Below are 26,359 nucleotides of genomic sequence, written 5' to 3'. Positions count from 1 at the left end.
ATGTAAATCACTTGAGTAATCGCATTTTTCGACGCAAGCATAAACTGTATCTATCGTATCGATAAAAATTTAGTTGTTTAATTTAATTTCTTCCCATTTTAAAATTGTTCACTTTTAAACACGTTGAATAGACTTACTCTATATATGACGAAATGACAATACATGGTATTATAGCTGTAGAAAATCAATAATCCATCACCATGCCAGTGGTAGTGGCACAACATTAGTGAAAGCTTACTGTAGTAACCTAGCAGAATGGCAGAGTTTTCGTTAAACATACAGAAACACATAAAAGCGGGTCTCGTTGTGAGTGGAAAATTCGATGGGTCTCACGCATGTCTCGCGGCTGCCACGCCTGGCGGTACAATTTTGGTGCACAGTCCCCACAGACAACCGCAGATTAATTTCTCCGACGATAAACAATCCAATAAGAGATTATCGTGGAGTGGAGAGCTGGCGGAGCTTCAAATCGGTACCGAGGTCTGAATTTGTCAGAATTAAAATTTCATGAGTTATTCAGTTTCACGAAAGATGTATGCACAGATCAACACAGTAGTTTTCACACATGAAGTTATACTCTAATACATAAAATATATATTTTTTCATTGAAAGTTGTAAAAAATATAACTTGTGTTGCGTTATTTTATTATTGTTATAATTTGTATTATGTTATTAAGAATACCCATAAACAATAATTTAGAAGATTGCCTTAAACTAAAGTGATGATTGAGTAAACATATGGAGAAATATAACCTGAGGTTCTCCAATTCGGCAAGTCCGTGATTACTTCTCGTTAGTGTATTTCGAAGACTATAGCGATCGTGACTTAATATTAGCGGTATTTATAATCAAGTATTTACAAAAAACTTTTATCAGTTTCTTTGCTTGATTTGTGTGTAATATGTTAATAACATTTTCTTTGTATTATATTTATGAGTGGAGCGTTCAATTTATTATATCATTTATTAAAACATAAAATTTTTATCTATGTCTAAAGTTTAAGACTTTTAAATGTGATCAATTTTTAAGAATACTTGATTACTTGATTACATGATGAGGTGCTCTTAATATAACGTGTGCTAGGACTATTATGTTGGTCTCTATAATCGTTTGCAATTAGTCGACAACATTAGTTTATATTTCCCTTTTGTATCTTTTATTCACGAAGAATTACACTTAGGTGAAGTCAATATGTACCGGCCGTCTTGGGGAAGATGAGAGGGACATTCTTTTGGTCGGGACCATTACTCATGTGCTTGCTTATCACATTGAAGACAACGCTGATGTCTTTTACAAAGAGGTATTAACCGTAGCTTGAAAGTATGCAATATAGCAAGCTCTCTTTTCTGATTCTAATTATTTCAGATGTCCGACGGCGCTAATTGCATGATTATCGCTAAAGTTGGCTGGTTACCGCATCAGGTTGTCGTAGTAGGTGGCAATTGTTCGGTGACAATTTTAGATGTGCAAGGAACGGAAATATTTTGGACGGTAATGGGAGGCATTGTCACTTCATTAGCAGTATTTGATTTCGATGGCGACGGAGAAAATGAGGTGAATGTTATTATACGCGTTATTGCATGTATGCATCTCCCTTGGGTAGTATTTTGAAGGTCTACCTGCGAGCTAATGCTTTAACTTCGTAGTTACTGACTGGTACGACAGATTATGAAATCAAAGTACAAAAGGAGGATGTGATGCTTTGGGAGACTAAAGAAACAGCGGCGATCGTCGCTCTGACCGATCTACCGAACAGGCAGTTTGCTTATGCGGTTGAAAATGGCACTATTGGTGTCTATGAAGCAGGACAAAGATTATGGCGAGTTAAGGTCAAATTTCACTTATATCTCAAAATCGTGCATGTAAATTTTAATTTGACATTTCTACTCGATGCTATTCGCACGTCCATTATGGATCAATTCTTTCCAATATAATGCTTCTATGAATAACTGAAGTAAATCATTTAAGCAACCATATTTCGTATCGCGTACCATATTGCATATCATCGACGCAAGTGCAAGTCATATTCATCTTTCGTATCCATATTTCATCACTTTATTATTATTAAATTTTTTTGTTTGTAATTCTTTCTTTTATTTTCAATTTCTAATCCTCCAATAATTTTCTACTAACATTCCGCAACTATATATGCAGATATCCTATTAGGTCATTAAATATGAAAAGTTTGATTTCGAATTAAAAGTTTGGTTTATTATATCTCAAACTAGAAATAGTATAATTAATCAAAGTATGCACTTAAATTATCAACACAATTCTGCTATCTTAACGGTAGCTTATTTATAACAGCAGCGAAAAAGCCTGAGAAACGGGTGACGATGAAATCGCGAAAAGCGTTGAAAGCGTCTCCACAGCTTGTTGAAAATTGAATATTTTTCGTTGCAAGAAGTGGTCCAGTGCCTGGAAGAAATGGTAGTCAGTACGTATAAGGTCTGGTAAATACCTTGATGGGTGACAGAAAGTTTCCAAGTCTAGCTCCTGTAATTTGAACAACATTGTTTGTGCGACATGTGGTCGAGCGTTGTCTTGCAAGAGGATTGGCCTGTCTTTACTGACCAATCTCGGCTGCTTAATTGCAAGCATCCTCATCATTTCGTCCAGTTGCAATGGACATGCGCTGTAATTGATTGACTAAGTTTCATGAAGCTATAGTGAATAATATCAGCGCTGGACCACCAAACAGACATCATTAGCTTTCTTTTGTGAATATTCGGTTTCGGACTATGTTTTGGTATTTCATCTGTATCCAACAATTGTGCCAAACGCTTGCGAATGTCAAAAAGAATCCATTTTTCATCACACATAACAATACGATGTAAAAATGGTTCGCCTTTATATCGTGATAATAAAGAAAGGCAAGCTTATAGACGATTTCTCTTCTGACGCTCGTTTAATTCATATAGAACTCTTTAACTTCTTTACCTTGCTGATTTGTTTCAAATGATCCAATATTGTAGGATTCAATATTGTTGGAATAGTAAGTTGGAATTAAACCTTATTGCTAATTTGTAGTTTGAGATATATCCGCTTCCAGTTTTCAGTTTACAGTTTATAGTTTTCAGCTTTCATTATCCACTTCAGTTTTAGGTCTCCCACGTAACTCATTTTCAAGATTAAAATCGCTAGAACGAAACTTCTCGAACTATCGGCGTACTGTATGTTCATTAGCCCCATCTTCACCAAACACTTCATTGATATTTCGAGTTGTCTGCGTTGCATTGGTTTCACGACAAAACTCATATTCGAAAATAACACGAACTTTTGACTTACCCATGGTTATACAAAAATTGTTGTAATAAAGACAACTCGAAAGATAATTATAAACCAAAACATGTGTTTGAAAGTGATGATGTACCTTCACAACAAAAAAACCAAGATCTATAAAAATGAAATGTCTGAGATATCGACTATCGAACTTAGTAACTTAAGGGGGAACATCACTATGAAAGGTCAAAAAAATCGATTTTTTTCTTATGGCATCTTTTTAAAGTACATTTAAGTACATTTAAAGTACATTTAAAGTACATTTAAAGTACATACTTTCAAGAATATGTCTACAAATTTTTATGTCAAAATTCGCAAAAATGATGAAGTTATAGCTTTTTAAGTGGGAGCAGGTAGTACAGCCGGTCCCAGCTGACCGTACAGGTTGAGTACCTGTTTTGTTCGGGGGAATTTCAGTCTCCTCTCTTTTGTCAAATTCCCTTTATGTTGACTTATAATGACTTATAATGCAACAAAAATCTTGCTAGAACCTTCTAACGGTCAAAATTTAATGTCAATTAGTATCAAACATACATAATATATTCGTCAATAAACCACCACTTCCTGAAGATGTTGCTGAAGCCATTCTTGCTATTTATGAAGACGAAATCGAAGGAAGAATTATTGAAGAGATACGCCGATAGATTTACACAAAACAATAATGAATGTTTCAATTCATTAGCGTGGCAACTAGCACTAAAATCAAATCCAAGCTATGCTATCGTTGTCGAAATTACCTTGTTTCAATAATAATCTTTAACGAGGATACACGGGCAACATTGAAAATACTAGAGCTACTTGGCATTGAAATTGGATTGACTCTACACGCCTATTGTACTAAGCGGAATGAGAGCCATGTGCGCACCGCCGAGAGACGCGCTAACAATAATAGCCATAAAAATTGAAAAACTGCAAGAATGATGATAGGGGAGAATCTTATGAGCACGGAATTCATGAAATTTAATAAGTAAAAAGTTTTTATTTTTTATGAACAAAACATGTACTTTCAATCGCGTTTTTCTCGAAACGACTTTTTCTGAACTGATATTATCGATAACTCGGACACTAATAGTCCGATCGTAAACATTTTTTATCGAAAATTTTTGTAATCACAGTGGCTAACGTTAAGCGTAGCCGTTTTTTTAATTTGAAAATTACTATTTTTTAAAACCCTTTGAGTGAAGAAAAAATTTGGGAAAAGTCGAGGTTTTTTTAACATGCCGCTATTTTGAAAAAAATTAATTAAAAAAAAAACGGTTACACTTCGTGAAAACTACATTTATGCAGATTAAGAAAATATTTGATTTTTTTTTATGCTAGAGATATCGATTCCACCGTTGAAAGCAGAATTTTTTACGGACCGGCATTTTGTTGTATACATCTTTGTCAATTTTTATTATTTTTTAATAAAAATTTGTATAAAATTACTTCAAAGTGTTCTTAATAACATATTCTTTCCTCAATCCTTAAATAATTCATTAAATGTTAAAAAATATTCGTGAAAAGGTACCTTTTTGGGCCCGTCACAGTGGTGTTCCCCCTTAAGGAAATCGGACATTTCATATTTAACGATCTAATAGATAGCCAAATCTGCAAAAATAGACTTTGTATTTTAGAATATTTGCTGCAAATTTTATCAGTAGTTTGCTGACGGATTTACAGTAGAGACTGAACAAGATTTATCTTTCTAAGACCATTTAAATATTTAAATAAAACATATCCCAAATCTTATTCAATTTCTGCTGCCAATCTGTCTGTTAGCATATTGCTAACACTTTGGGATTTGATTTGAAACAATTGGATTTTTGAAATCTGTTTTACAGTCGAAGCACAAAGTTGTGTCTATAGGAACTTTCGATATTAACGGCGATGGAGTACCAGAACTCATCACCGGTTGGAGTACTGGAAAAGTGGACACAAGAATATATAATACCGGCGAAGTCATATTTAAAATACAATTGTCTTTTGGTGTAGCGGGTATAGTAGAAGCCGATTATCGAAGAACGGGTAAACCTGATTTGGTAGTGGTTTCCATTAATGGTGAAGGTATGAATTTAATAATAATCTTAGAGATTATTAACAGAGACTATTGCTTTTGTTGCTATAAGATATAACAGTGATTATCATTTTGATTTTAATTTATTTACCAAGTAAACCAATATTGCATATAATGCTATTGGAAAATGCGATATCCATTTTGTGCAACATATATATACAATTATGCAGGGTGTTTCAAGAAGAATTGTAGATATTCTAGGTGGTAGTACAAATTATTTCGAGTAAAATAGTTCATGTAAACTACATGAATTCCTATATGTATTCAATTTTCAATGGGTGTGGAGATACAGCTGTTTGAATGTTAATAAAAGAATCTTACAAAAGGTATTAAGCAAAAACAAATGATTTATTGATTGCATTTATTTAAATGATATAAAACATGAATAATTCGCAACAGTTTAAAGTAATTGTTGAAAAATTCCACTGAGGACTCGTCGTTTAAAGACTCGTGGAGGTCACGTTCATTGGCCACCGAAATTACTAGACCTTACTTCTTTATATTATTACCTGTGGGAGTGACTGAAAAATGAAGTCTATATAAATGAAATAAATATAAAAAACGAATTGATGGTTCACATTATTTATGAGAGCAACAAATGCTGCTCTCATAAAAGAACGCTAAGACCTCAGAAGAGCTACACATACTATTGCCAAGAGAGTTGAAAAATGTACAGAAGTGAATTGTGGTAGAATTTTTTAATAATTACTTTGAACTGTTGCAAATTATTCATGTGCCATTTTTCAAAATTTTTCAAAATCATCAATAAATGCAATAAATAAATATTATATGTTTCCTTAATACCTTTTGTGCGGCTTTTTATAAGTAACATTCAAACAGTCGTATCACCACACCTATTGAAAATTGGACACATGTTTATATGAACTTTTTTATTCGAAATAGTCCATATTCTCCTAAAATATTTACAATTCCTTCTGAAACACTATGTATAATACAATAAAATAAATTGGATAATATTAAAGACAAAGTTGGGAAATAACACGTTACTTACTTTGCTGTTACTGTCACGAGTAACTTTTTCTCAGTGACGACTTAGTAACAATTTTTTTCATTAATAACAGTAGTAATAACACGATATAGAATATATGCATGGTGCCCCTTTTTAAAAGATCTACTCAAATATCTCAGAAACTGCGTTAGATCGAAAAATGTTTGAGACAAAAGTAGTTTGGTTCGAAGGGGGATATAAGATAGCGATAGCATTTTGTTTACAGATGGCGCTACTTTCGAAATATTCACTGATCACTAATTTTCTTAAATGCAAATCCCAATTTTTTATTATATCATCTTTTCCTATCAGTTAATTTTAACAACTTTTGCCTGAAAGGCAATTTTATTGTTTTATTGTTTTATTGTTTTATTGTTAGGAATTTTATTGTTTAATATTTTTTGAGATATTTAAGGAAAACTTGGTAACTTTTTCAATATTGAACTTACAATATCTCGCTATTTGTCGAAAAAAAAAATAGTACTAGACTTTTTTACTTTATTTAATCTCAAAAATACATATATCGTTATAATAGCCCTAACTTTTGTTCACTTATAAACCTTTGGAAATTTCAAAATTCTCAAATTAACAAAATGTTTTACGTAACGTATTACTTTTCAATAGTAACTTACCTTACTATGGCTATTTATTACATTATTTTTTTCCTACAATGTATAATAGTTTAGTATAATAGTTTAGTATTTCATAAAATTATTGTGAATATATTCATTAAAAATAAAACATACAACAAGAGGTTAAAGAATATATTTGATTTTTCAAAAGTATTAAGGAAATAGTCTTCCCTCTAAGGTCAACAAATTCAGTTTTTTGCATGTTTTGAAAATATATACTTTTAAAAATCTATTCTTAAATTTGCATCGAAAAATTCGAAAAATTACGGAAGTTACAGCCTATTGTTCAAAGCAACGTACACATAGATTAAAATCAGAGCATTCGCCAGACCTTTCAAAGTTTCGTTATAAGTTTTGCATAATAGCTGTAGGAACGTACATACGAACCTTAGAAAAATAAAAAAGCTCAGGAAAATTTGTCAATACTGAAACTGGTTTTAATATGCAATAACGTATTCGAAGTAGCTAGGTGCATGCACGAAGTTTAGAAGACATCTTGTCATTTGTCGTTCAATGGTTGTTCGAATCTCAGCCCGTACGGATGCGTAATCTAAAGATAGATGGATCAAGAAGATACAAAATATAACTAGAACACCATCGAGGATAAAACAGAGTTTGTGAGAACGTTAGCAATAGAAATGTATTTGAGCGAAGATGCGTTTAGCATTGCCGCTTTTCACGGCTATCGCTTCGTAAATTTTTCTGGTAATTTCGCAGATGGTAATGTGTTAAGAGTGCAAGAAGGATGTATAGTTTGGTGAAAGTGGACATTGCGACCTTGGTTTCAAAATTCACTTGCATGATCTTCGCGATCATTTGCATTTGCGGCGTGAAAATCATAGATTCATGCCCAAGAATCAATCAAACCAATAACCAAACCTTTGTTTTAATCACCGATTTGTCATGGTAATGAGATTGTTAAGTATCTTGAAAGAAGATTTGAATTTTTTCTGTGGATTCATGGATCTGTGCTAAGGATAATCAATCAATGCTTATAATTCTGCCTTGCAAACTCTGCACACTACGTATATAATGTTTTTAATTTATTGACGAAAAGGGCAGTTGAAGAAGAAAAAGAAGCGAATTCTTTGCATAATAGACTGTTGATGAATTTGATAGTCTCATGTTACGGCTCATGGAAGAGAAAAGGTTTTTTAACTCTTTATTTGGAATGACAACGTTGACTGGCAAATATATCAGCAAGGTTATTGATTTCATTATCAAATGCAATTTCCAAATTCAATTCGTTTGCAAATGTGCAAAAAAACGCATGAATGATAGTTTGACATACATGTAGATAGGTAGTTAGATAGATAGTTAGATATAGTTTGGAATATGGATTGAGGATAACGAGGCAAAATGCTTAGCCAATTATGGTTCAGCAGGAGGAATAGAAATTGAGGCAGTAAAGAAAATGTTCAATCCATTGAATAGTAAGACGTAAGATATACAAATTACATTGGAGATAACTGCAAGATGCATAAGGCTATTGTGGACATGTAACTTTACAATAAAAAGGTACTAAATTTGAAGCAAAAGCATATTAAACATGTATAAAAAGATACCCAGCAAAAAAATGCGTTTTTATCAATGTGAATCCATAAACTTTGTGAAACATGTGCATCAACAGATAACCAATTCAACAAAATAACATTGTGATATACAAACAAAATAACATTGTAATATACAGACAAAATTTTTTGATATATATATTATGCTGCTGTTCCACAAAGATGATATAATATTATAAACGATTAAGAAATATTTTCTTACAATACTGTAACAAAATGAATAGAATTGAACAGTAAACAAATAAGCAAAGAAATATGAAAAATATATTAATTGAAAGAATTAATGTTAAAGAATTAAAAATATTAATTGATAGAATAATTTAAGGAATATAATAATTGAAGGAAATTTTAAACATAACAATATATACATACAAACTTGTAGTTATGTCGTGAAACAATGGAACGGACTGAACTACTCAAACTCTTATGATACCACCTCCTGTACTGTTGCTATATACTGTTGCTACATGTAACATGTACTCCTCCATATCACATTTACGATTTGCGTTCGACAAAAATGACTGACAACGTGGCTTTTTACTTCAAATAACAATTCTTACTTCGACGTAACTTGTTATTAAACTTTTATTTATGAGCAGTTTGTATCTATTTTTATAGTATGTGACGTAACTACTATGACGCAAGCGATGGAATTGTAAGATCGGTCATGTTTATTAATGTGAAGTTTTTACTGAATTCATTACATACAGGGTGTCCCATTTCAAAGTACCTATTCAAATATCTTAGAAACACTGCGTTAAATCGAAAACTGCTTAAGACAAAAGTTGTTTAGCTTAAAGAGGGACATAGGACAGCGATAGCATTTTGTTTATAGATGGCGCCACTTTCGAGATATTCACTGATTATCAATTTTCTTAAATGGAAATCCCAGGTTTTTTATTATATCATCTTTTTCTACCAATTAATTTAAACAACTTTTGTCTGAAACAGTTTTTTATTTGCTTAATATATTTTGAGATATTTAAGGAAAACTTGCATACTGAAAATTTGCATACTTGCTGCTATTTATTTGCAAAATCTACAGTTATATGACAGCTATTGTGCCTAGCGACAAGCTCAAAATTCAGGATTTAAAGTTCAGTATACTTATATGTATATATCATATCGCTAGGCGCAATAGCTGTCATATAATTGTAAATTAGGTAACTTCGAGCAAAAAAGTCCTTTATCATTTTGCAAATAAATATGCAAATTTTCAAATTATTAATTAAAAGAGCCTCTAGACATGGTCATTTTCAATAATTAATAACTTGATAACTATTGTAATTTTTGCAAAATAGTAGTTGATTTTTTTCTTAGTTTGGTCTAGCATTTCTTTGTATTTTTATATTTTTTTGTAATAAACGACTTTTTCGATCATTTTTATGTTCGAACTCTAGTGACGTCCCCTGCATAATATATATCCCGCTACATCATGTTTATTCACGATTCGCGTTCGACAAACGTGACTGATAAATTTTATTTGCATTTTAAACACATTTCAAATAATCATTCTGACCTCGAAGTTACTTTGTTATTAAGCTTTTATTACACCTATAACTAAACTGACGATAAACACAATGGAAATGAGATAACATAGAAAAAAAAGGACGACGATTTGTCAGATCGACCTTCATGATTGATGATACGTGTATATAAATTGTCACATTATATATTTGCAGTTAAGAGTAACATCATGTTACACATGATGATCCTTTTGAAATGAAAAATTGTAAAAATTAATCAGATCAAACTGAGAAGAAATATCATGTACCATTTTGCAAAAATCGCAATAGTCACAAATAAAAAACAAAAAAGTCCTTTACCATTTTTCATATAAGAAATTTTTAAGTTATCAAATAAAAGAACTTTTAGATGTAATTTTTAATCATTAATAACGTTTGCAATAACTATTGCAATTTTTGCAAAATAGTACTTGACGTTTCTTCTCAGTTTGATCTGATTAATCTTCATAATTTTTTGTTTCCAAAAGATCCCGGACACCCTGTGTATTCAAGTTTAATTCTCTTACTTGCTGCGTTACTTTCCAGTACGTGGATACAGTGCTGGCTCCGCAATGCAGGCTTCAGAGCCTGGCGAGGTAGTACGTGAATTATTGGCCAAGAAGCAAGCGCTCCAAATGGAATTACGTCAAAGAATCGCGATGGGTTCCAATATGTATCATGGCTCCAGACTGGCGATCAGCTTGCTAACGAAAAGAGGCGCGGCCCGCATTGCTCTTGCTGCTGGACCTGGACTTTTGGTAATGCGTTGTATTTATAGTTAAAATTTATAATTAAAAACATGAGATTTTTTGCAAATGCCTAATGATAGTTTCATCCAGGTTCATTGCGCTATAGTATTCGCTGAAGGTGTTTTCGAGGGCGAAACATTGGTGACGCATCCCAATCGCCCACAGGGCGAATTGGAGATCGCGCTTTACCCTGTTAAAAATGATCCTGTAGACATTCACGTGAAAGTGTACGTCGGACCTCCTGGAGCCGATTTGTTGCAGGTATTCGATGATATTTCGTTGGCTTAATTCTGCAATAAATATTCGTAGAAGCTTGTGAGGTTTCTGATAAGGTTCTAGCCCATAAGGTTCTTTGCAACGACGTATATAACTAGACCAAACATTCCCTCGAGGGAGATGAAGCCGGAAGTTGGCAGTTTACGACAGAGTGAGAATGTTGCATGACATCAAACCTCTCTCACTCTATCCTATAGACTGTCAAAAGTAATATGTATGACTACGTAAATCATGTGAACATTGAATGCAAATATATATATATATATATCTGCATTAGCAAATTAAATATATATATAGCAAATTAAATATATATTATAAGCATAAATAATTAATAATTACATAATATGTAGAGTTATCGATATCATATATTTTGGTGATGAATATTTTGACATGATATATATACTATTTTCCTAAAGTTGTTTACTGTCAAACTTACGTGATTAATACGAGGGTAGTCCCAGAAGTACCTGACCTGACGTATAGATAGCGGTTGTTGTTTGAAAAGAATGACTATAGTAGAAAGTACCAACCTTATAAAGCTTAAGTTTGACGACGCTACATTGTTTAGTATTTGTTTGGCAGCCATCAATAATGAACGCTCTCAGTGAATTTGTAAACATGGAAAAAATTGGTCATCGTTATGTGATACAATACTTTCATTTGAAAGGCCTCAGTCCAACCAATATCAAAACGGAGCTAGATTCTACTCTGGGGGAGTCTGCTTCTTCGTTTACAACAGTAAAATATTGGGTGGCAGAGTTTAAACGAGGCCGTACGAGCTGCCAAGACGAATATCGCAGTGGTCGACCAAATGAGGTGACCACGCCAGAAATGGTGAAGAAAATCCACAAAATGGTATTGGATGACCGTCGACTGAAAGTACGCGAGTTAGCAGACATGGTAGGCATTTCAAAAAGTGCTGTACATCGTATATTGACTGGAAATTTGGACATGAGAAAGCTGTGCGCAAGATGGATGCCGCGATTGGAACAAAAACAGCGTCGTGAGGATGTTTCAATCGAGTGTTTGGCGAAGTTTCGCAGCAATAAAGCCGAGTTTTTGCGTCGATTCATAACCATGGGTGAAACATGGGTCCATCATTTTACACCTGAGACGAAGGAACAGTCAAAACAATGGACCAAGGTGGCTTGATGGCTATTTTGAGGAGCTCGACGATTCCCACTATAAACAGGGTATCGAAGCTATTGAACATCGTTGGGAAAAGTGTATTTAGCTAAAAGGAGACTATGTAGAGAAACAAAGATATTTTTTCCCAAATTTTTTGTGTTTTCTTTGTTAGGTCAGGTACTTTTGGGACTATCCTCGTACTTTCTCACTCTATTCTACAGTTGTCAAACGACGAATGACGTGAATAATGTGGATGTTGAATGTGTATATTTGCATTAAATCGTGTAAATATTAAGTATATGAAATATATATTAGAAAAATAAGTATCAGAATAATACAATAGCGAAAACTGCTCAATGTATATCTTTGCACTCAATATTCACATAACTTATGTGGTTCGTACCGCGCCATATTGCTTTTGACAGTCTATAGTATTCTATAGGATAGAGTGAGAAAGATTTTGATGCCGTGCAACGTTCTCATTCTGTCGTAAACTGCCAGCTTCCGGCTTCACCCTCCTCGTTTATAGCTGATCGAATGCTTGGTCTAGTTATACACGTCATTGATTCTTCGCCGTCATTTTCATTTTCAATGACATTAGAAATAAGAAAATACATGTTAATATATGTTAATATATGTTAATAAACTGATAATCGAGATTGAATAGATTTATAAAGTGTTCCAAAAATTTTTTACTCTAATAACATTATTTGGCAAATTTTGATCTTCTTTTATTCCACGAGTACAAATAGTTCTACAATGAACGTAACATTTGATTAATATTTTAACTATTTTTTAATTGTTTAATTTAATACTACGTCGATTTTATCTTTATTGATTATTCAAATAAAAAAAATTTTTTAAGTATTTTATAAATCTGCTCAGTTAATTGCAAGTGTCATTTTATGTATGTGTATTTATAGACATATATTTTTCTTTTAATATACTTTATAGAAGAATTTTGGGCATATATTCTTTTTTGTTTCTAGCGTCATTATAACCATGACCGACAAACAGGATCCGTAAATCATTCCTGTTTCTACCGTCCGCGCCGTTGTTTAATTCTGCAATGCGTACTTCAAATTTTTTATTATTCTGTAATATTCGACAGGTCTTCGAAATAACACGACAATTACCGAGATTCTGTATGTACGAATTTATCCCGAGACCGCAACAAATCCCAGAAGAATTATTGAATAATGGCGTCGTAGCGGACGTAAGTCAATACGTTTCGAGTTTTGACTCATTGTCAAAATGATATCCAGAGGAAACTCAATACACTACATTAGTATCGCAAAATATTTGTAAGCTGTAGGTTGCCGAAAGACCGCAGCGTATCGCCATTTGGTTGAATCAGAGTCTTATCCTGGGTGAGGAACTGGAGGTCGCAGAGAGCGGTTCGAATGCCGGCTGCATCGAAATATGGCTGCGTGGCATGCGCGACGACAAAGTGCACTGTTTCAAATCAAACGCCACCGGGAAGGTGACCATCCAGACAGACGACTCGACGTTCGCCGGCGACATCATTCAGTCTCTCGCAATGTATCTGGGCGTCAGGGAATTGAATTCTGAAGCGACATTCCCGGCGGAAGAGAGTAAAATGCTGGATGCGTTGGAGCGTGTTAAGGGTAATTTTTATTGCTGCCAATATAATCTGGTATTTTATATTTGAGTGCCCAAACTCGCAGATATTATCCAAGTACATCGAATCAAGAAAAAATCGTTTTAAAAAATTATATTTTTTTATGTAAATACATTTGCTTTGATTCATATGCACACATACGCGCGCACATACACACACATACACGTACTATTTAAAATAAAATCAACAAAAAATTAGTCACTTTTGTTAATTTTATTTTAACATATTCTGAAATATGTATGTACACTGCTCAAAAGAATTATGGCATAGATAATTTATTGCCGAAAATTGACCAACTTTGACTGGCGATTACTTCGCGAAATATTATTGTAGACTAATGATTTTTTTTTCAAAATGAAGCTTGAAGTCTCTATTTTAAGAATGTATCTCTATCTTTTGCATGCGATGCACCGCTACCTCTGTAACCCCTGACATCTGAGGGCATGTTTGGTATATTGAAAATTGCAAATTTTGACGGAATGCACGCACATGGACAATTGTTTTTCAGGGACGCCGTTTGCATCATAAAGTTCAAATCTTCCCCTTCAATTTGAAAAAAGAAGAAAAAAAGAAGGGGTCCCTACAACTTTTTTTTCGCAAAGTTACAGCCCTTCAAAAATATCATTATTTCTGAGGGGCTGTAACTTTGCGAAAAAAAATTGTAGCGACTTCATTTTTTTCAAATTGAAGGGAAAGATTTGAACTTTATGATGATGCAAACGGCGTCCCCGAAAAAAAATTATCCACGTCCGTGCACTCCGTCAAACTTTGCAATTTTCAATATACCAAACATGCCCTCAGATGTCAGGGGTTATAGAGGTAGCGGTGCATCGCATACAAAAAATAGATACATTCTTAAAATAGAGACTTCAAGTTTCATTTTGAAAAAAAATCGTTAATCTACAATAATTTTTCGTGAAATAATCGCCAATCAAAGTTGGTCAATTTTCGGCAATAAATTATCTATGTCATAATTCTTTTGAGCAGTGTATATGTGAGAGAGAAAACTAAATATTTTATAATTTATCCTTTTTTTGACTTATCTTGATATAAAATGCATGACATGACTTGAAAAATGAATAAGAAGAAATAGTAATAAGAATAACCCTAACAACACAGAGGACGTTCTGAAGACGTTCTGAGAACGTCTCAACGGAATATTCTCAGGACATTTCTAGGAAATCGTGTGTTGTCAGGGAAATAATCGAATCATCGAGTATTTGAATAATTTGGAGAATACTTGGATCCTCAGATAATCTAATGAAAAACTTGGTTATCAAAATATCTGAGATACTCAGCTATACAGGATATCACATTTTGAAAAACGCATCTCGATAATTCTTCAACGAAGCATTTTTAGCAAAAATGTCTCGGACAAAAGTTATAGGGGTCACTGGGGGCTATCGACCGGCGACCTTGAAGTCGATTTTCAAGGTCAGGTCAAGGTCAACTTAATTTTTTTAAATGAAAACCTTCATTTTTTTATTATATCATCTTTTCCTATCAATTAATTTTAATAACTTTTGTCTGAAACATTTTTTATTTGCCTAATATTTTTTGAGATATTTAAGGAAAACTCGGAACAATTTTTCAATATTTAACTTACGATGTCTCGCCAACTATTTATCGGAAGCAAAAATGCAATTAAACTTTTTTATTCTACTTTGTCTCAAGAATATATTGTTACAATAGCACCCTGACTTTTGTTAATTTGATTTTGAAATTTCCAAAAGTCAATAAGTTAACAAAAGTTAGGGAACTATTGTAACAATATGTTCTTGAGACCAAATAGAGTAAAAAAGTCTGGTACCATTTTTTCTTCCGACAAATAGTTAGCGAGATATCGTAAGTTAAGTATTGAAAAGTCATCAAGTTTTCTTTAAATATCTCAAAACATGTTAGATAAATAAAAAAATGTTTCAGACAGTTGTTCAAATTAATTGGTAGAAAAAGATGATATATTAAAAAATGGCGATTTCCATTTAAAAAAATTAAGTTGACCTTGACCTGTCCTTGAAAATCGACTTCAAGGTCAAGTTCAAGATCGCTGGTCGATGGCTCTCGCCGATCAGTGATCCCTACAACTTTTATCCGAAACATTTTTGCTGAAAATGCTTGAAGAATTATCGAGGTATGTTTTATAAAATGGGACATCCTGTATAAAATTAAATTAACATTAATTCTTGTTGAATTTTCAATGTTACGATATTATTGTGATGTATTCAGGCTTAAAGGAAGTTGACGCGCGACTTCAAGCGGAAGCTGCAGGCAGTGCGACTCTTCTAAAAAATATTGTGATTCGCCTGGAAGATGCTAGAATTCTCGAAAATGTCGAAGACATGCGCAAAAGACTAAGTCAATTAAAGAATATTAATGGTGATCTGATCCGTGAACACGAGATTCGACTTAACAGTCATCGGGAGCTCGCAGCCAGCTTAAAAGAATTAAATATTGGTGTACAACATGCAGCAAGACTTAGGGGTAAGGTTTTCAAATATATGCATACAAATTTACTTGTTAGGATTATTAGGTTAATTCAAAAGTCTTCTTTTATAAGTATTAAATACGTGTTAATATTGTAATAAATATAAATTTTATTAGGTTAAAAAAAACTAAAGAGTATTATTCAAGGATATTCTCAATAGGAAAATAATATCGTCCCTAGAGAGGCAAATATTGATTTTAGGATTTCATTTATGAAAAAGAATTTTTTAATGTCGAAATAGCTCTCTATGATCCAAACTTATTTAATGACACTTTATTTCTTAATATTTAATTTTTCTCGTCATATTTTTTTGAGTATCTTATAAAGAGCATTGAGATTAATTTTATGAAAAATAAAATGCATTACGTAGGAAAAATAAACTTTATATTTATTCTTTTAATTAGGAGGTTGAATTAATTCTGGCCTTATTTCGTCAATATTTTTATCTTTATTTTAAGGAAATAGTTAAATTTACATCAATAAAAATATTTTCTGTTAGCTGTGACTTTTTCACATCTTTCTAGCAACATAACGATTCCGCGTCGATAGAACGATCTATCTTTCGAAGCAATCCAATTAGACACCCATTTTTGCACATTTTCGTAATTATTGAAGTGTGTATCTGCCAAAGCGTGGTGCATCGATTGGAATAAATGGTAATCAGATGGTGCTAAGTCTGGAGAATACACTGGGTATGGAAGGATTTCCTATTCGAGCTTTAACAATATTTGTTTAACGATTGAAGCAACATGTGAACGAGTATTATCGTGCAAAAGAATCACGTTGCGTCTATTGCTGGCTATCGCTGGCTTTTTTTGCATCAATTCATCATTCAATTTATTCAATCGTTGCTGGTATCTCTCCCTCGTAACTGTTTCATTCGGTTTTAGAATCTCATAGTACACTACATAGTACACTTATCCTACCAAATATGAGCATATGAGATAAGAGCATTGCTTTATGATCGAGAATGTTCCGTTAGTATCGCTGTTGATGGTTGTCCTGGATCAATCCATAATTTTTTTCGCTTTCGATTATCAAAATAAATCCACTTTTTATCCAGTTACAATTCGCCACAAAAACTCTTCGTTCTGTCTGGCAAGCAAAAACATGACGATATTTAAACAATTTGCAATGGCGCCTTCACTGAATTTATGTGGAACCCATTTGTCTTTCGTTTGAATTTTTCCCATGGCGTGTAGGCGTTTAGAAATTGTTGATTTATCGACGTTGAATTATTGAGCTAATTATTTCTCCGTTTGAGCGGTGTTTTCATTCAATAATGCTTGCAATTTAGAATCTTTTAAATTTTTGGTTGATCAATACGTTCTTTGTCACTCAAATCGAAATCACCACTTTTGAATCGTTGAAACCAAAATTTACAGTTGAAATACAGTTGAAAAGATGGAACTTGGTCGCCATAAGTTATAACAAATATTTCATGAGCTTTAGTTGCCGATTTTTCAAATCAAGCAGAAGAAATAATGAATGTAAAAAACGCAATTTTGTACAATTTTAAACGCGTATAAACAATGAAACTATCAGTAACAATAGCGCACAAACTGTCATATATCATAAAGAAATGTTAAATCTTTTAGTGTTGCCAGATTTCAACATTCGTACTAACCATTAACTTGTTGCTAAAACGTATCTATTGCTAGAGACCAAAACTCAACCTCTTAATCAAAAGCACAGATACACATATAATATATGACGATACGTAGTATATTGTGATATTAAAATTTCGTAGACGATTATTAAAGAATATGTGTAAAAAAGTTGTATAAGGAAACGATAATAAAAACAAAAGTTGAGATACTTTACACTAAAGTATTTGATCGACGTACGACAGAGATCTGTTTTAATTAAATTAAACTCCGCGACTGTTACTATCTGATCAGTTTTCTGTCTCTCTAGTAGGTCCTACTTTAAGGACTTATAAACTAAATAATGCAATTTATTATGCTATAAACAAAGCATTTTGCAAATAGAAATACACCGACAAATAAAAGATATATACTATAAAAGACTTCTGAATTAATCTATAATATTGCACAGGAATAATATTGTTTTATATAAATTCTTATAGTCGGAAAAGCTGCTTCCAACACGGTGACACGCTGCAGAACGGCGATACAAGATGAAAACCCAAAAGCTCTAGTGTTCGCGATAAGACACGGATAGTTTCGAATAGTGTAAGATATTTATTATTTATTGTTTTCTCTTTATCTGTTTTTTTTTTTTTCAAAGAAAATTTAGTACATCTAAAACCGTCGAATTTTAAACTATAGTGCCGTTCGACGTTACCATTGAAAAAAATTTGTATTGCAAATCAATCGAAAAATATATGATTAGAATACCGGTTGATATATTTTGCTATCAATAAGAACTAAAATTATAAAAGAGTACGCAAGTAACTCATTTGTATAAATACAGTTTTATTAAACCGATTTTATTAAACCACCAGTTTTATTAAAACGATTACTATGCAATATGGCATTTTCTCTATTTCTAGCAAAATAAATTATGATAAAACAGTGTTACAAATTATATATGGCGATTCCTCTCTTCTCTGAGAGAGAAATCTGAAGATTACAGTAAATTGCCTCGTGCGGAGATGCTGAACCTTCTATTCGTAGGAGGGGGAGAAGACCGGCGATATGTGTTGATGGATCCGTCTGTACAAGCTCTCGTTCTGAAAGATGTCGGCTGATTTCCCGGGGTGGCGGGCAGTTCCGTCAATAGTCTTAATATGTTCATAAATACGGCCATGACCTGTCGAATAAAAATAACCGGCAAAGCCCGTTATTGCAGAAAGACTAGATTATCTGCCACGTGTAACACATTAAATAGAAAGAAGAAAAATATTTGTAGCGTTACTGCTCATGTCATCGTATTTCTCTGTCTTTCTTTTTTCTATTTTATGCGTAAGTGTGCGCGAAACACATGACAAAAGACTATTATTTTATTGAGGATGTTTGCATAATTCGTTGGTATTTAAGAAGTAATGGATCGATAAAAATCAATTCATATTCGAAAAAATATGATTTAAATACGTGTTATTATCGACAATCGATAATTATCGAATTTGATAATAACCGAATCAGTTAGTACCGAATTTTAAGATAAATGTATTAAATATTTTTATCCAAACGTTTTCGATTTAAATTATTCCCGTTCTTATCGTCTAGCCGACTATTGCTATATTTTTAATTGTTCAAAATCTTTCCCCGTTATATCGTAAATGAAACTAATATGCAAAATATTAATTCAGAGAAAAATCGAACCTGATTTTCCTAAATAATTATTTTGTATATTTTTTTACAATACTTCTTTGCATCTATACGGGCGCGTATATCAAACATGTTATCCATATTATCAAATTTGATTTTTCGCGAACTATATTTCGTATATTTGTGGTACCTCTTCAGACACAACACAACTCCATCAAGCGGTTATGTAAAATTAAGTATTTTGACGACCGCAAAAATTAAATTGGATGTAGCTACGTCATAGATTCTGCAACGATTTCGCGTTGCAATTATATCTGGAGATTATTCTTTGGAATTTACTGTGTTCGTTTAGAATTATAGCACTCTGTGAAATCATCCGGGTTCTGAGATATGCCAGTTCACTCCTGATCGTTATTACAATGTGTAGATAATCACTCGAAAATATACTCGCACACTGCCTGCCTTGAGAATGAGCGATATAGCTTTTGTTTACGCCTCGCGATCACGCGTAAATGCCATGATTGGGTTCCCCGCGGAGTAAACAATCGTTTAGAAAAATAGCTCCCGCTGCGATTAGGTTGAACGATTGAGGACTGACTTTATATCCTTATTCCTATTTTATGGTTACTTTGATTTATATTTATATCTCCGTTTATCGGACATTCCGTCCATTTATAACCAATCGATCTTTTAAAAGTAATATTTAGATTACGATTATTTTTAAATGCTCGAAACGGTACAACAGCATTATCAAAGTTCGATTATTACCCGGACGAAAAGCAGACGCTTATTTTGTTCGTTTTATCCGGAATTTTACATTTAATTCGGAGTTATGCGTTTAATCCCTGACCTTGCCTCCTACTGAAGCCATATTGTGAATACATAACGAACATACTAAGGCCTTTCTTATTCTTAAGTTTAAACATTATTATTATAGATGACATACATGTAAGAAAAATAAAATTTAGAATCAACGAAAAGACATGACATAGATTTATTTTGAACGGAGAATCAATAGGAAAATACTAAAATCGGATACGAAAATTGCAAAAGAAGTTGTGCCTACCCCATTGAGAAATGACTCATCGATCTATGTCGAAACGATGTCAAATTGATGTCGATTTGAACTTTCCGACATTGATTTGACGTCGTTTCGACATCGATCGACGAGTCATTTTTCGCTGGAACTATATCCGGAGAAGCAGTTTAAGTTGAGCAAAATAGATAAAAATATTTAATGATTAATGATTAATATAATATTAATATAATGATTAATGAATAATATAATTAATTTAATGATTAATAATTAATTCAATCATTATTGAGTATGATAAAATAATAAAAACATATAACAATAATGAAAACATTATCGATTATTTATCTTTTTTTTTAGGCTTACGCTTTCAATTCACAACAGAACAGCAATATTGCTTTGCCCTTTTTCTGTTCCTTTTCTATCCTTACTTTTGTGTATTTCATTGCAAATTTTCTTTTTTCATATTTTTTTGTAGATAATAACAGATTTTGTAGATATTAACATTAATTAATATATTATTATGTTATATAGTATTATGTTAAAAAATATCATTATCGTATATAAATAAATAATTATCGATATTTCTCAAGATTTATATTTCGTTAAATTTCCTTGATATACATCACTAAAAAAGATTTACAGCTATATATTCCATCTATTTTTATATTATTGGGAAAAAAACTGGTACCCTTTAACCTTTATATCATGTTCAAAGCACTATCTCATCTGATTACTGAATTAAAGCAATATTAAATACTGAAATTAAGCAAATTAGACACGGTTACTACTTAGGTTTTGGCTTTTCCGCATTTTTATGTTTCTCCCTCTGTACTAATTAATATTTTCCTAGATTTTGTTAATGCATACTGAAAAATTAATAATTATGTCATACTTTACAATCCTTAGATTGCGAATCGTATGGAAGCAAAAGGATTGCTGTGTACGAAGTTAGCACTAATCTTATCACGATGCTACATTTTCATGTGTTATGATATTGACAAATGTTCAGTTTCTTGCTTTGTATTAACCTTTTTGTATGGCAATGTTAAATATATTTATCATCTTTCTCTCTTTCATTTTTACAATGCACTGTTTAGAGTTTAGTGAAAATAAGTATGATTTTTCTGATATATTAATATTTTCTTTATATATTTTCCATAGTTTCTATATGCAATTATTAATTTTTAATTATTTACAAAGTTGAAAAAAACTTGACTTAAAAAAATTTAATTTCTTAGAAAATATTTAAAATTAGAGGCTGAAAATTTTACTGAATATTCTTCATATATCAAAATATAATATATTCATAGAGCGTTCGGAAAGTTCCCGGAAAATGTATAAAAGGACAGCAAATTAAATTAAGCACTTTATTTTTTAAATGTCCTGATCCTATGAATATGTCTAAAGTCTAAGCTATCATTTGAACTGTTATTCAGTCATCATTTTTTACTATAATTTCCACAATATGGATTTCAGAGATTGAAGTTGATGGTCTCCTACTGCAACTGTCGTCTTTAATGTTCTCTCGACTCTCATTAAACCGATTAATCCATTCATCAAAAGTAGTTTGTCTCCAAAACATCTGTGATAGCCTTAATAATAACAGATTCTTTCCAACTCAATTTAACTAAGAATTTAATGTTAGCGCTCACTTTAAATTTACACGAATTCATGTTCGCAGATGCAAGGGTAAATTTAGCTGACAAAGCATCACATGTGAATATTGTGCAACACTGCCTCAGCAAGATTACGTCCGCATCAATTAGTAACAAATATAGCATTCTATTTACGAATAATAACTACTTTCCGGAAACATTTTAAAAGCCCTTCGTATAGTTTTTCCAGAATTTTTCGCATGTTAGTTTTTTTATAAACGAATTATTTGTTCACTGTAAAGATGAAAGTTATTAATTTATCGATATTCCGTAGATTCTACAAACGTTTTATATAGGGGATCTTTTAGAAACGAAAAATTGTGAAGATTAATCAGATCAAACTGAGAAGAAAAGTCATGTACCATTTTGCAAAAATCGCAATAGTCATTAAGTTATTAATGATTGAAAATTACCACATCTAGAGGCTCTTTTAATTGATAACTTGAAAATTTGCATACTTATTTTTTGTTCAGAATAATCTAATCTACAATTATATGATGGCTATTGTGCCTAGAGACAGGTTCAAGATTCAGAGTTCAAAGTTCAATATATTCATATCTATCATTAGACACATCCTATTTTGCAAATAAGTACGCAAATTTCAAGTTATCAATTAAAAGAGCCTCTAGATGTGGCCATTTTCAATCGTTAATAACTATTGCGATTTTTGTAAAATAGTACTTGACTTTTCTTCTCAGTTTGATCTACCATTTCTTCGTATCTTTATATTTTTTCTCTAATAAACGACTTTTTTGATAAAACATTTTTTATATCCGAACACTAGTAACATCCCTGTATAATATTGTATATACTCCGCCACGTCATATTTATTCACGATTTGCATTCGATAAATGTGGCTGATAACTTTTTTTGCATTTTAAACACACTTCAAATAATCAGTGTAACCTCGAACCTTGTTATTAAGCTTTTATTACACCTATAACTAAACTGACGATAAACACAATGGAAATAAGATAAGACAGAAATAAAAACGATTGGACATATTGACCTTCACGATGGATGACATATGTATATAGATAGCCACATTAGATATTTGCAATTAAGAGTAACATCATGTTACACAGGATAATCTTTCGGAAACGAAAAATTGTGAAGATTAATCAAATGAAACTGAGAAGAAAAGTCATGTACCATTTTGCAAAAATCGGAACAATTATTAAATTACTAATGATTGAAAATGATCACATTTAAAGGCTCTTTTAATTGATAACTTTGAAAATATGTATACTTATAAAATGATGAAAGAATTTTTTGTTCAGAATAACTTAATCTACAATTATATGACGACTATTTTGTCTAGCGATAGATGTGAATATATTGAACTTTGAACCCTGAATCTTAAGCCTATCTCTAGACACAATAGCCTTCATATAATTGTAGATTAGATTATTCTGAACAAAAATATTCTGTATCACTGTTGCGATTTTTGCAAAATGATACATGACTTTTCTTCTCAATTTGATTTGATTAATCTTCACAATTTTTCGTTCCCAAAAGTTCCAAACACCGGTACATAGTAAGTTTCATATATTTTCCAAAGTTATATTATTTATATATATTTCTAGTAGACTTAATTACCGCTTCAATATATAGAATCACATATTCATATATATGTGCGTACTTCTATAAATCGCCTTTTTATGGAATATTGGTTCAGCTATTCCAAATTTTTTTAATTTAACATTAAATTCATAATAAGCCATGAAATCTATAGTATGTAATATATTTTTAGCATGTTTATACATATTTTGATGATTTTATTCTTGTGTAATGGCCATATTGGGTTTAGTATTTTTAATTTTGTAAATCTGATATGAAATTCGTAATTAACGATTTGAGAAACTTTTATATCTGTAAATCACAGTTAATATTTTGAAATGTTTGATATAATATTTCTTTGTTGTGATATATTTATCCTTTGATCATCATGAAGCAGACACATATGAAGGGGACCTGCGAGGCTCAACTGTTTAGATTAACACAGTTGAACACTTACGCTGCTCATAATCTATCGCTAGCATTTCTCGCGCAATATAAAACATCTCGTTCGATTAGAAATACAAATCGTCAGGATATCGACAAGCGAATTATCCTATACAGCATAGAAAGTTGCAGCAACATTATTGCAACATCGGAACAATGTTGCAGTGTTACAGCAACGTTGCAGCAACTGTTGTGCTATATGGGATATATCAGATAACTAAGAAAGTTCGTGCCGTTTTAATGCACGCTTTAATATATGCAAAACTTTAAATAATTGACTTCTGTAAGTGTTACACACCGATAAATTCTCTGTTAAATAAGCTTCTGTTCAAGCATACATAATTATATTTTTAATTGATAGTGTGCACCTGTGCAGTTTGACCTAGGAATGGCAAGAATTTTATTTGTTACATAATGGGTTCACCATATGTTTTTGGCTGGGCGATCATAAGATTCAGAAGTGGACACAATTGGTTGTACAGATAAGAATAAAGGACGAATAATACTGGGTATTCTTTTCAATATCGTTTATAATGCTGACGAGAAAATAACAGGAGGAAAAACAGAGTGAAAATCAGCCGCGGCGACGCTAAAAGAGAGAAAACGACAAGACAATAAGGTAAGTATGACTTTTGGGTTCGACTTCGGTATTTGAAAAGTAGGACGCAGCAAGTCTTCCATATGTAAGTCGAAACGTAGTAAGTTTTCTTTTTCTTTTGTTTAATTTATTGACTACAGAATAAAGTTCTAATATCATTTTCTAATATCAAAGCGACTCAAGAAACATAGAAATGCAAGATTTCACAGAAATCTGTCAGGTAGAAAAAAAGTGCCAAAGTAAAAGAGTTAATTAATACGTCTTACTGAAACAGAATTAACAATCGATCGGCTAGGCTTAACATCAAACATGCGTTCATAATAAGACTTCTGTTCATGCAAAAAAGAAAGAACGATGCGAAAATGAGTATCCGTAGTTGGTGTAACCGTTTTAGATGCTTTTTACGCTGGTTCTTACCTGGTCAACCGATTCTCTCGCGGAAATCTCGTGGAAAGCGTGAGCCTCGATTTCTTTTGCCCTTTTCTGGCCTTCCAGGGCGGACACCATGCGCTCACCGGGTGAGCCAGAGAGATCGGCCTTGTTTCCCACAAGCAACACGACTGGCGGCACCTTTCTACCTCGTCTCGCGTGCGACACCAGAAATCTGGACAACAGTGACAAAGATGATAGATTTTTATATCGGGTGTCTCTCCAAACTTATGATACAAGCGGGAGGGGGATGATTCTACATGAAGAAATAAGTTAAAAATATAGAAGAATTTTTTTATACGATAGAGACTTTATTTTCAGAGAAAAACAATTTTTAACCCTTAAAGGCTACCATGGGTGGAATTTCAGCCCATGCGAATTTGATTTCGTTCTTATTAGATATTAAATTATCTGCTGCAAACTTTTCTACTTTCCATCTAATATTCAATAATATATTAAACTGCATTTTTTTGTTTGACTGTTTTTATTTTTAAAACAAAAAGAAATATATATCGGGATAAAATTTCACCTATATAACATCATTAACGTGATTCTTTTTTATGGTAGCTTTTAAGGGTTAATATTCGTCAGATGCGTAATATGTGTTTAATCTCAACGGAGCTCATTATACGTTATGTTTACAAAATTGCCGACATTTGTGTTTACAAAATTGCAAATATTATAAGGATACATCAAAGATATAATACATAACAAGTCAAGATATGTTTACTTTTTAAAAACTTTGTTTTATTGACTCAAAAATTGTTGAAAGTGTTGCTAAATTTGTCGCATGCATAATTGTGCTCTTCGTGTTAGATTTGCGCGAATACTTGCCAGCGTATTTTGTTTTTAAGTGTTCGAAAGCTAAATTTATTTTATTATCTCAACTCTGTTCAGATCGGGCATAGCACACGTACCTGACGAATATTGAAAGTTAATTTTTCTCAAGAAAGAAACTAACTTATAAAAAGAATGTTATTTTTTTTCTACATTTCTCTTCGACTCATATTTTTCATTCAGAATTATCCCGTTTGTATCACAGTTCGGAGATCATTATTGGAGACACTCG

The 26,359-nt window shown here is 32.2% G+C and overlaps 2 protein-coding genes across 3 annotated transcripts in view; one reads left to right on the top strand and one right to left on the bottom strand.

The window, feature by feature from the left end:
• The first annotated feature begins 24 nt into the window (after positions 1 to 24).
• LOC105186971 (Bardet-Biedl syndrome 2 protein homolog) lies at positions 25 to 18,798 on the top strand. The gene is made up of 11 exons (XM_011147517.3): positions 25 to 480; positions 1,181 to 1,300; positions 1,366 to 1,554; positions 1,647 to 1,829; positions 5,106 to 5,328; positions 10,602 to 10,813; positions 10,895 to 11,065; positions 13,320 to 13,424; positions 13,524 to 13,836; positions 16,077 to 16,331; positions 18,425 to 18,798. The coding sequence occupies exons 1-11, from the start codon at positions 256 to 258 to the stop codon at positions 18,517 to 18,519; spliced, it is 2,091 nt and encodes a 696-aa protein (XP_011145819.1). The 5' UTR covers positions 25 to 255; the 3' UTR covers positions 18,520 to 18,798.
• The window catches only part of LOC105186979 (ras-related and estrogen-regulated growth inhibitor), a 38,034-nt gene continuing 19,074 nt past the window's right edge, over positions 7,400 to 26,359 (bottom strand). The window contains exons 3-4 of one of the 2 annotated variants that reach the window (XM_025304024.1): positions 25,279 to 25,465; positions 7,400 to 7,529 (exon numbers count right to left, since the gene is read on the bottom strand). In XM_025304024.1, coding sequence (XP_025159809.1) covers positions 7,479 to 7,529; positions 25,279 to 25,465 — 238 coding nt within the window. In that variant the 3' untranslated portion in view covers positions 7,400 to 7,478. Of the gene's footprint in view, positions 7,530 to 18,567; positions 19,111 to 25,278; positions 25,466 to 26,359 lie in introns of those variants that run through there. The other variant, XM_025304023.1, reaches the window with a different exon arrangement.

Source organism: Harpegnathos saltator, unplaced genomic scaffold (genome assembly GCF_003227715.2).
Source record: "Harpegnathos saltator strain DR-91 unplaced genomic scaffold, Hsal_v8.6 scaffold587, whole genome shotgun sequence".
Lineage (NCBI taxonomy): Eukaryota > Metazoa > Arthropoda > Insecta > Hymenoptera > Formicidae > Harpegnathos > Harpegnathos saltator.
This window is presented reverse-complemented; position numbering and strand designations above follow the sequence as displayed.